The sequence below is a fragment of the Dermacentor variabilis genome, chromosome 3 (assembly GCF_050947875.1).
Source record: "Dermacentor variabilis isolate Ectoservices chromosome 3, ASM5094787v1, whole genome shotgun sequence".
NCBI classification, from domain to species: domain Eukaryota; kingdom Metazoa; phylum Arthropoda; class Arachnida; order Ixodida; family Ixodidae; genus Dermacentor; species Dermacentor variabilis.
The window spans coordinates 23,659,404-23,671,557 of record NC_134570.1 but is presented as its reverse complement, the minus strand read 5'-3'; the positions used below and the strand labels follow the sequence as shown (position 1 = coordinate 23,671,557).

Sequence of the window (12,154 nt, the reverse complement as noted above, 5' to 3'; positions counted from 1 at the left end):
CTAACTTCTGAGTGATAGCGTATTTGGAATATCCAATTTTTAATGCTGATAGTGACAGGTGGTGGCTGGTTTTAATTCAAGCATCAACGCATAAGCTCAGCACTAATTCAGACGTAAAACAAAAGAAATCTTATCATCAAGATTGTACTAGTGGGCATGCTGAGAACCATTTATCATGCACAACTTGTTAACATGCAATCCATAACCTCATTTTGATTTGTGAGGCATCTGGCTCTCAAATGACACTCTGCTTTGTTACTTTCTTGTGAAAGAATTCCAAACATTTATACAAGTGATAGGTCTTACTAAAGGAATGCTCCAGCTGTATCAGTTCTTTTTTGAAAGTTTACCAATATTCAACATATTTTTTTTTAAAAGATCCCAGGCCCCAGACCAAAATCTTGCTTCATATAGTCATTAGATTTTTTTTTTTCTCTGATATAACAAATTTTGTTGAAACCAGTTCAGCGGTTGTCTTGTAGGGGCATTTCAGTGTTTCTCGTGGTATTTAATCATTATTATTCTAAGTAATTAAATTGGCGTTTGCCTTAAGTTAAATATTTTGCGATAGTGCTACCAGCCAGCTATATTATGTTTAAAAAGGGCGTTCGAAACAAAGTGTAAGAGGCAATAGGCACAGTTCTCTAGAGGCACATATTAAAGGGACACTAAAGGTTACCAGAAAGTCAAGTGAAAGTCATAAAGCAATGCTCTAGAACGTCTAAGGCGTCAATATTATCGCGAACAGAGCTTTAGTAACTGAGAAATTGAGGTAAATGCATGACACAATTTGAGACCCCCCAGCGACATTCCAGTACTAGCCCGATGACGAAAGCACTCCTCATCACAATTTATGTCACTAGTACTCAACTACTCGTATTAAAAAGATCATTTCATTAGATTATAAGACGGAAGAAAATGCTACTTGCCTACTTCTTTTCGATTCTAAGAAAAAAATAACATTTTGACATTACCCTTGAGTAGTACGGGTGATCGAAAGGTTTCGTTTTCGCTCGACTTTGCGCCGCGCGCGCTTTGGAGTTTCAGTTGTTTCTTTATCCCGTCATGCTGCGGTGGTGCTGCTGGCTCACGAAACTTGAATTTGGAACAAGCAGCAAGAATGCCACGTCCATGTGATGTCGTGGGATGCGCGAAGGGTCCGCGGAACTTGGCCAAGGGCAGTTGCAGCGGCGAATCCAACATTACCTATCACTGTGTGCCAACGAGTGAACCTCTCCATTCGAAATGTTTAAGTGCCGTACCTCTGCCACAGCGCGCTGACAAAGAGCCAAAAAATCACATAGTGTGCTCACTGCACTTTCGTCCAGAGGATTACGAGTTCAACGCCGACTTACTGAAGTCACGTGGAGTGCCTTTCAAAGCAGGCCACCGGCATAGTAGTACGCAACGACGCCGGCAGCGCGAGCCCTCAGCAGCAGGTCATGTTCATCAGTGCTTAAATCACTGAACTCAAGCGCAGCATCGCGAAGAAGAACTAGCTAATCGAACGAACCAGCTTATCGTCGCACGCTTTTTCTTCCGCTAGCCACCATAGCTCCGCTTTCGCACTGCTGTCGGCTCTGTTTCGGCTCTGTTTCTGGCCGCGCATTTGCGTTTTGCGCAGAAAAGCCATAGCGCCGTCTGCGGGAGCCGTTTTACTCACCGACAGTGCAACGTCACTATGAGACCATGACGTCAATACTCCTCGATCGGAGGGCGGGTGATTTGAACTGCGCTAGAGGTACGCGGACGCTTCAGAACGCATTTTCTCTTAAAATAAGTCTCTTCTTCGCACGAAACAAGCGTTTCAAGGTTTCTCGGATGGTATTTCAACAGTCCACGTTGACTTAATATTAACCTTTAGTGTCCCTTTAAGCCTGACTTTGGACATATAATGATGCACAGATTGTTTGCACATTTTCAAACATGTGCGACTGTTGCTGCAATAAACTTTGAATTTTACTTGTCTTGCTGTGCATAATGTTGCACCAACCATCTTTGTCACTTCATGTTTTGAGTGAAATTATAACTTCCCCTCCCCTCCTTTCAGCTTCCCCTGGCGATTGCACCTAGGCCACCATTAGCCACCATGGCTTTTGGAGCAGAAGTACCACAGTATGTGCCCAAACAGCCGTTGCGGCCTCCTCCGAAGCTGATGCCACGTCCCTCCAACAGTCCATTTCAACCAACACCTACCGAACTGCAAGTGTTCCCACGAGCACCTGCATCCACTGTGCCGCCTGCTAGCGTGAATGGCCTGCGGCAAGGTGCCAGGCTGGTTGTTGAGCACCATGCAGGCGACAAGGTTGTGCAGGGGGGTGCCACAGCCAAGCGGCTGTTGTACCCTGCATCACAAGAAACGATGGAGAGCATGGAAAGCCAGTACAGTAGCAGAAGCAGCAGCAGCCTCATGGGCCAAGTAACTGGTGGTTTCGTGCCTGCTGAGAACACGGCCCCTGCTGCTGGCAAGAACATTAGCTTCGCCATGCCAAAGGTTGCTACGGTTGGTATTGTGCTGTTCCTCTGGTCTGAGTGTGTCATAGAAACGCTCTAGAGAGATTTAGTTTATTTCAACTGGCTTCATGGTGGAAGGATGTAGCTACACCTTTATTGCAGTGCAGCCTAATTGAGAAATGCTGAAAGGGTTGACATTTTACACAGCTCTGCTGGAATGCACGTTACTCAGTGAATTAAATGCATGAGCATGTGGTCTTTGTCCTGTCTGACAGGGCGCCCTGTGTTCTTAGCTTGGCAGTGTCCCTGCCGCATCTAGATTAAGGTGGCAGTTTTAGGTATCAGTGGGGCAGCTTGTATGCTTCCCACCGTCTTTTGATGCCTGTACACTTGATCATGCCACAACATATTCTGAAGGTCAAGAAGGTTATCTGTAGGAAGTCTATAAATTGTCTGTAGGAAAAAATGAACAATCTATAAGGATGCCAAGTGCTTTATAAGACACGCCACAGTATAGTGTGCCTGAACCTTGCTCTCTTGCAGGCACACATTTTGAAAAGCCTGACAAGCAAAAATGTCAATTTGCACCATTGATCATGCACAGAGATAACAGTAATTTGCAGAAGTAAACGGTTTGTAGAGAAGAATTAGAATGGTACAGTGGTTTGTCCTCTCCAGCGCTTTCTAGTGGGTCATCCTCTTCCAAACTTTTGCTTGGGAATGCTGCTTTTGCCCGGAGTCCACGCCCCGCTTAGACTGTTGCTGCTGTGCTGCTCCTAATCCGATCAGATAAATACCTTAACGTTTGGTGGAGAGAATGCTGTGCCCTCAAAACTCCCACCCTGGAACTTCGATCCCGTACGCTGCCATCTACCATGCCTCAGGACACCGCCCAGCAAAAAAACCACCTCCTCCTGCACCGACCGCGTGTCCTAGTGTGCCTCGTCACTGCGACCCTGCCATCTTTACTGGCATGGCTGACATTGATGTGGAAGACTGGCTCACCACGTACGTGAGGGTCAGCACGCATAACAAGTTGGACGAACCAGTCAAACTGAACAATGTGCTGTTCTACCTCGCGGGTGATGTCAGCCTATAGTATAACAACCAGAGTCCACAAAGCTGATTTGCCGACCTGGTCCATCTTCAAGACCATCTTCGTTTATGTATTTGGTCGCCCCACTGTTGGTAAGCTGCGTGCCAAGCAGCGTTTGCGGGCACGCTCTCAGCAGCCAGGTGAATCATTCACCAATTATATTGAAGACATTCTGGACCTACGCAAGAAAGCTAACTCATCCATGGCGGAGTCTGATTTCAGTAATGTGCTGAAAGGTATAGAAGACGACTCCTTCCACATGTTGCTTGCCAAGAATCCTGGCTCCGTGGCTGAAATCATCAGACTGTGCCAAAGCTATGAAGAGTTACGGAGGCAACTGTTGTTGACCCATTGCTCTTCTTCCTGCGATGACAAACGCCTTGCTGGTTTGGCTACAATTTCAGACCAGTCTGCATTGCTCGAGGAAATGAAGGTGTTCGTCCACGAGATTGCCCACCAGCTATCGTTGCTGACCTTTGCGCAGCTGCAGCATATGCAGGAGCCCTCCTCACGTTTTGTGACTCCGCTCCGCTACACCATTAAGCACAAGATCAATGTGGCGTTGCCTGAGCCCCGCTAAAATGTTCCTGTGGCAGCACCTCTCAGTTCCGCAGATGTCGTCGCCTGGCCCCCACAGATCCATGTGCCTGCACCACTCAGCTACGCCAGTGTCGTTGCCTGGCCCCAACCACTTCTGCAATGTGTTCCTCTCAGCTGCGCCAACATTGTATCTAGACCCTGACTGCAGCGCACTAGGCAACCATTCCACCAGCTTGTACAACGCCTCCTGTGCCATAGGTGCGACCTAGATGGCCACAGCGGATAGGTGGCATATGTTGCGGGGATGCGCGACCCTCATGTGTCCCCTGATATGTTGTTTTCCCGCATAGCTCCCGTCTCCTGTAATCCGGCTTTGCCGCGTGGCCTCGTGACTATGACAGCCGGTGTAGTTGAAGCGCATTGCGAGAGATGGCGTGAGTATGGCTGTGCTAACGCCACCTAACGGTGGGGTTACTTGGGCGCGGAAAGGAGAAAGCACTTCCTCTTTGGCTTGGAGTCGGCAAGTGGCACGCACGTCCTGCGCTTGTGCCGATCCATGCTTCTGCGAGGTCGTCGTGCGAGGCCTTGTTTGAAAGCGTCACTGTTCACGTGACTGTACGCGCGAACGACCAGGCGTTGAATGTCTAACATGGGGCGAACATATTCGCTCGTTTGCCGGTCGTGGTGAGTCAGACTTTTGCGATTTGTCGTGCACCCATTGGCATGTTTTATGGATAGGAACTCGGTTAGCAGGCATTGATCTATGAAAAATGCAATAAATGCCCTTGTGATTGCTTGCACTACCGTGTTGTCATTCCTTTGTCCCAAGAGCACGGGTGAGAACCGCACAATGTCGGACAGTTGACCAATATACTTTGCATGCGGCTACGCCAGCCACATGGTATGCTATTGCAATTGCGTGCAGCCTTCTAGCACCCGCATCATACACAACAAGTCGTCTTTTCGGTTCTCCTAGCCCATATGATGACCCGCCTTCTGACTCGCTCTTGCTCGCTGTTCGCCTTCTCCACAATGTCGCTCACTATCGCCGATGCGGCCTCGTCCCAACCTTCGAGAAGAGAAAAACTAGTTGTTGCAGTCCACGAGGCACGGGCTGCCACACTATTGAAATCTGAAAGCCCTCAACGAAGCCCATCGAATGTGATAGACGTGTTTGTGGATGGTGTTTACCCATCTGCACTTGTTGACAATGAAGCTGCCATATCCGTCATGACCCAAAACTTAGCCATTTACTTCAAAAGGTGGCGGCGCCTCTTTCTGGACTAACCCTCCATGCAGTCTGTGCCCAGCGTGTTCACCCCGTAGCAGCATGCACCGCCTGTGTTGTCATTGCGGACATTCTGTATGCCATCGAATTCATCATAATTTTCTCATGCTCGCATGACCTCATCTTATGCTGGGATTTTCTCTCCTGCCACACTGCCGTGATTTATTGCGCACATGCCGAAACAGAACTCTCGCTGTTGTCAGACTTGACGCTGGCCGACAGTCCTTCAGCTTCGAGCAAGCTACTCTTCAAAGACGACACCACAGTCCCCCGAACTTGTCAACGGTTGTGTCCGTCTATTGCAGCCGCATCTTTGATGCCTTTGCACTACTTTCTCCATCTGACCGCTTTTGCACCCGAAAAGGTCTGCTGCTACCTTTTGCGACCGTAGAAATCACTGAGGGATCCAGCGCTATTTTTGTTTGCAACCCATCCCGATATGTTGTGATGCTGCTGCGAGGGGATGTCTTGACAGCGTGGAAGCCATCGAAGCCACTCAAGTTATGGACATGCCCGACGACACATTCTGCGCAACTTACGGTACGCTCAGTGCTATTTCTACGTCTGCTCCATCACCCTGTGATGTATTTGGTTCCTCCTTTGCTGATAACCTTATGCCGTCCCAGTGTTTCCAGCTTCTGTGGCTGTTAGAGGAATTTCATTCTTCTTTTGAAGTAGGGGACATTCCTTGGGCCGGACGCCCACTGTTGTGCATCACATAGACACTGGCTCCCAACTGCCACTACAGCAACGCTCATATTGCTTGTCTCCCGCAGAATGTCATGAATTAACAAGCAAGTCGATGACAGGCTTTGACACGAAGTGATTCAACCTTCAAACGGTGCATGGGCATCACCTGTTGTCTTTGTTGCGAAAAAAGACGGTTCTGTGTGGACTTTTGGCTCCTTGACAAGATTACTCACAAGTACATTTACCTGCTACTGCAAATTGACAACACCATTGACAGCCTACAAGAACCAGAATTCTTTTCATCTCTCGATCTATGCTCAGGGTATTGGCAGGTACCCATGGCAGACGACTATCGACCGAAGACAGCTTTTGTAACACGCCTGACTGCTTGTATGAATTTAACGTCATGCCGTTTGGAGTTTGTAATGCGCCCGCAACGTTCGAGTGCATGATGGATACCGTTTTGCGCAACTTGAAATGACATACGTACATGCCTGTGCTACCTTGACAGTGTCGTCGTTCTTGCTCTGGATTTTCTCATGCACCTTCAATGCCTCCAGCGTGTTTTGACGTGCTTGAGAAGTGCTGGCCTCCAACTAAATTTAAAGTGCCGATTTGCAGCACGGCAGCTGACCATACTAGGTTATATCGTGTCCAAGGAAGGAATTCTCCCTGATCCAGCCAGACTTCAGGCCATTGCCTAAACCTACATCCGTCAAAGACCTGTGGAGTTTTGTAGCTCTGTGTTCCTACTTTAGATGCTTCATATGAAACTTTGCCACCATCATATCGCCCCTTACGAAGCTCCTTGGAAGCAGCAGGCCCCTCGTTTCGTGGTCGTCAGAGTGCGATGAGGCATTTGCAGTCCTGTGCTGTTTGCTGACGTCACCTACAATTTTGCGTCGCTATGACCCGATGGCCCCTACAGAGGTGTACACAGATGCCAGCGCTGTTGGCCTCGGGGCAGTTCTTGCGCAGCGCAAACACGGCTTATCAAAATATGTTGTGGCTTGTGCAAGTTGCACGCTTACGAAAGCCGAGAATAACTACACTGTGGCAGAAAAAGAATGTTTAGTGATCATGTGGGCTCTTGCCAAGTTCCTGCCATATTTGTATCGCCGCCCATTTGCAACGTCACAGACCACCACTGTCCGTTGCCTACAAAGTATTTACTAAGGTAAATGCAAATAGAATCAGGAACACCTTAGACTTCCGTCAACCAAAGGACCAGGCAGGATTCCGTAAAGGCTACTCAACAATAAACCATATTCACATTATCAATCAGGTGATAGAAAAATGTACGGAATATAACCAACCTTTATATATAGCTTTCATTGATTACGAGAAAGCGTTTGATTCAGTCGAAACCTCAGCAGTCATGGAGGCATTGCGGAATCAGGCTGTAGACTAGCCGTATGTAGAAATACTAAAAGATATCTATAGCGGCTCCACAGCCACCGTAGTCCTCCATAAAGAAAGCAAAAATCCCAATAAAGAAAGGCGTCAGGTAGGGAGATACGATCTCTCCAATGCTATTCACAGCATGTTTACAGGAGGTATTCAGAGACCTGGATCGGGAAGAACTGGGGATAAGAGTTAATGAAGCATACCTTGGTAACTTGCGATTCGCTGATGATATTGCCTTGCTTAGTAGCTCATGGGACCAACTGCAATGCATGCTCACTGACCTGGAGAGGGAAAGCCGAAGGGTGGGTCTAAAAATTAATCTGCAGAAAACTAAAGTAATGTTTAACAGTCTCGGAAGAGAACAGCAGTTTACAATAGGTAGCGAGGCACTGGAAGTGGTAAGGGAATACATCTACTTAGGGCAGGTAGTGCCCGCGAATCCGGATCATGAGACTACAACAATCAGAAAAATAAGAATGGGCTGGGGTGCTTTGGCAGGCATTCTCAGATCATGAACAGCAGGTTGCCATTATCCCTCAAGAGAAAAGTTTATAACAGCTGTGTCTTACCAGTACTCACCTACGGGGCAGAAACCTGGAGGCTTACGAAAAGGGTTTTACTCAAATTGAGGACGACGCAACGAGCTATGGAAAGAAGAATGATAGGTGTAACGTTAAGGGATAAGAAAAGAGCAGATTGGGTGAGGGAACAAATGCGAGTTAATGATATCTTAGTTGAAATCAAGAAAAAGGAATGGGCATGGGCAGGACATGTAATGAAGAAGGAAGACAACCGATGGTCATTAAGAGTAACGGAATGGATTCCAAGGGAAGGGAAGCGTAGCAGAGGGCAGCAGAAAGTTAGGTGGGCGGATGAGATTAAGAAGTTTGCAGGGACATCATGGCCACAATTAACACATGACCGGAGTAGTTGGAGAAGTATGGGAGAGGCCTTTGGCTCTGCAGTGGGCGTAACCAGGCTGATGATGATGATGATGAGACCACCACGCACTTCTTTGTTGGTTGTCGTCACTGAAGGGATCCTCAGGCCGCATTGCTCGTTGGGCTCTCTTGCCCGACGACAGTGCCTGCTGATCCATGTCCCAACTTGCCATTTCTTCCATTGATCTTTGCACCATTGCTTCCAAACAGTCCAAGGACCACTGGATCGCCTGGCTGATAGAGTTGCTGTCTGATCCATCAGCACAACCAACCACTCATGCGTTGGATCGTCAAGCCCACCATTTCACGATTTGTGATGACCTACTGCACTGATACAATTGCACCAGCGATGGCCGCCAGTGGTTGCTAGTAGTACCCTGCAGTCTGCGTTCTGAATTATACGTGTCATTCCACTCTGATCCACAGTGTGCACACTCTGGGGTATTAAAAATTTACCAGCGCATTCGACAGCGGTACTACTGGCTTGGAATGTACAGCTACATCCAGAAGCTCATTCGCTCATGCTCCAACTGTTAGTTCCAGAAATCTTCACTGCACCTCTCGCCTGCCAGTCTGCAACTGTTACCTTGCATAACCTGGCCATTCGGGCACATCGGCATCAATATGTATTGGCCACATCTCCTGACACCTGCTGGTAATCGCTGGGCCATCGTGGCTGTTGACCACATCACATGATATGTCGAAACTGCCGCCCTCCCAACGACTACGGTGCGCCATGTGGCCTCGTTCCTGCTTTTCAGTTTCATACTGCGTCATGGTCCACCACAGGAGTTGCTCAGTGATCATGTAAGTGTCTTCTTGTTGGAAGTCATTGAAGCCATCCTCAAAGAGTGCCACATTATGCACCGCACAACTACTGCTTACCATCCACAGACCATTAGCCTCGCAGAACGATTTAACCGTGCGCTCGGCGACATGCTCACAATGTATGCAGCCTCTGATCACACAAATTGGGATGCCATCCTACCCTTCACAACCTACGCCAAAATGCCGCTACTCGGAGCACCACTGGCTTTTCACCCTTTTTCTTATACAGCCGGCACCTGTTGCACGCAATCAACACAACCCTTGCATACAAGCTGGATGCATCAGAGTGTGCGCCTATTTCTTCCACAGCCAGACATGCCGAAGAGTGTCGTGATCTCGCGGGGGCCTTTACTTAAAATGACTGAGAGCACCAGAAGAGCGTTCACGGTGACACCACATCTGTGGCCACATTCGTCCCCAAAGTGCTTGTGTGGCTCTCCGTCCCTTCCACTGCAAGTGTGGAGGCTGACGAGTACTGGAGTATGGAGTACTGTGTTGTCTAATGCACATCTCTGGTCAACTCTATGATCGAACCCGTTGAAGTGTCTTTGGTCACGTGCTGTCGTGGATGTACACAGATCACTGTCAACGTCAATCGCCTCAAGACCTACTATGACCCACTCATAGTGACAAGCTGTTAGCTCGCCGGATGGCTCCCTTTCTTTTCCGGGGGTGACTATAGAGAAGGATTAACATTATAGTGAGTCGTCCTCTCCAGCACTCTTTAGTGGGTCGTCTTCTTCCGCGCTTTTTCTTGGGAATTCCGCTCAAGCTCGGAGTCTGCCCCGCTTGGACTGTCGCCGTTGTGCTGCTCCCAGACCAATCAAATAAACATTTTAATAGGTTAATTAATTGAAGCTTTTGCCAAGGTACTGCACACAAGGGAAAACAAAACAAAATATTTTGGTATGGATTTTGTTAGATTAAGGTAAAGTTTTGGTGCGAGTTATAGTTACATAATAAAATTTCTCCTATAAAAGCTTTTTGTATGTTGTACTAAGCTAAGCCACCACCTAAATATTTTTACCACCGTCAAGAGTAAATTCAGTTTCTCTTTATCCTGTGCACTATGATTTGATAAGCTACATTTTGCTCGTGTTGGTGGCATGAAAGCAACAGTCTTGGATGCTTATTTGCTGCACGTGCACATGACAACTGTTGGGTTGATTCTATGTGTATCAGACAAGTAACTAATATCGAATAGTTTTGTCGTGGGCCTTATTTCAAGTAAACCAATAACAGTTTGGAATGCTGTACCATTGTGACAGCGCCTGTCTGCATATTGCTGTAGACGGAAGAACTTAGATTAACACTATGGCATCATTGTCCACTCCCATATGTGAAATAACCATTAGCAAGAGATAATTGGCACCATGCTTTCACTGAATGTCTGCAACAGCGTGTCTTTATTATTCTTTTTTTTTTTACTTTCTCCTGTAACAACCTTTGTTTCCCCTGATAATAAGGCAGAGACAGAAGCATGATTGGTGAGGGCATGAACTTGCTCATGCAGCCATTTGCTTGAGGATAGGGGTCTAAATACATTAAGCTTCCGTTAGTTTGTCTCTTGTTCATTTGATTTTTCGGTTAATTCGATCCCTACCGAAGGTCCCTGCAGGTGCCCATGCATTTCTGTTGGCCCAAACTTTCATTGTTTCGATCCTATAATTGGCCTTCGCCGAATAATTCGAACTTGGCCAGTCAGCACGCACACACTTGACCCTTATTACCCCAACAGCAACCTCTTTAGTTGCAGCATCTGTCTCAGCGGAGCTTAGGGGACAGGCATAGCCAAAAATGCCTATTTTCGGCCTGCCATAGAAATATTTTCACATAGTAACTGTAGCTCACAATGTTTGATTACGGTAGTTACCCGACTATAATGCGTGCTTTTTTAAAAAAAAATTATAACGAGAAATTTGGCCAAAAATTGCCTGTGCGGCGCAACGAATGCAAAACCCATGGAGTTCTGGCACTGCCGCGCTGTGGTATGCATGGTAATGCCGGTATATTTTGACTTCGGATTGGCATCGTTCTTGGAGAGCCAGGCAAGCCCCATTCCGTCTGTCACAGTGATCCATTTTCTACTAAAACAGCACGTAAAAAGCTGTTTTAGCTTCATCATTACACAAAAACATGTTTTGTTTAACTATGAAAATTTGTTATCGCGTGTACAATTATATGATACGTAAAAAGTATCAGCGGGCCGCTAAAGCTGGAAGACAGACGACAAGATTCACGCTCGCTTTGAAACAGTTTGTCGTCTGTTCTTGCTTTTCTTCGCTTGGTCAGGCATTGTAGGGTGAGTAAATATGTAATATGCATGAATGGAAACATTTTATGAAGATTTTACTTTAAGAACGCGTTATCTGTGTAGCCATATCTACGTTCTAGATGAAGCCTCTCACAACACAAGCCAACACGAGCCTCGCAGACACATTTACCATCATTCCCATGACGGCACGGCGCCCCTTAAGAAACTCCCATAGACGATGGCACCAGATTTCCCTCTAGGTGTTGTAAGAAACTCTATGGCAAAACCAATACTGCCTATGCGGCATTGATATGCTTTACCGCATAACAGCAATGTATTGCAACGAAGCTGACTTTAGGAAACCAGTGTCATTATGCAAGGCATGTTAGACCCTTGTCCATCTTTATTGATAAAAATATCAGGTGCACATTTGATTTCTACTTGTTTAGGAGCTTTAATAACGTTTCTATGTTAGCTTTCTACTTTTGAGGCATAGAAATTGGACACACGTTTGATATGGAGGCATGTTAGATTCGGGCAAATACTGCCAAGTGAAAAGCTGTGTGTATTGGTGTTTTTTTTTTCTGGGTCTTCTTTAATTAAACTTCTGGATACTTCAGTCATTTACGTTGCTCCCATCGAGATCGAATTGACAG

General features: G+C 46.9%; 1 protein-coding gene across 2 annotated transcripts in view; it reads left to right on the top strand.

Annotated features, from left to right (window-relative positions):
• Positions 1–12,154, top strand: part of Mondo (MLX interacting protein mondo) — a 110,818-nt gene that overhangs the window by 49,552 nt on the left and 49,112 nt on the right. For both annotated transcript variants that reach the window (XM_075684529.1, XM_075684530.1), the window contains one exon: positions 2,051–2,503. In XM_075684529.1, the coding sequence (XP_075540644.1) occupies positions 2,051–2,503 (453 nt within the window). The remainder of the gene's footprint in view (positions 1–2,050; positions 2,504–12,154) is intronic.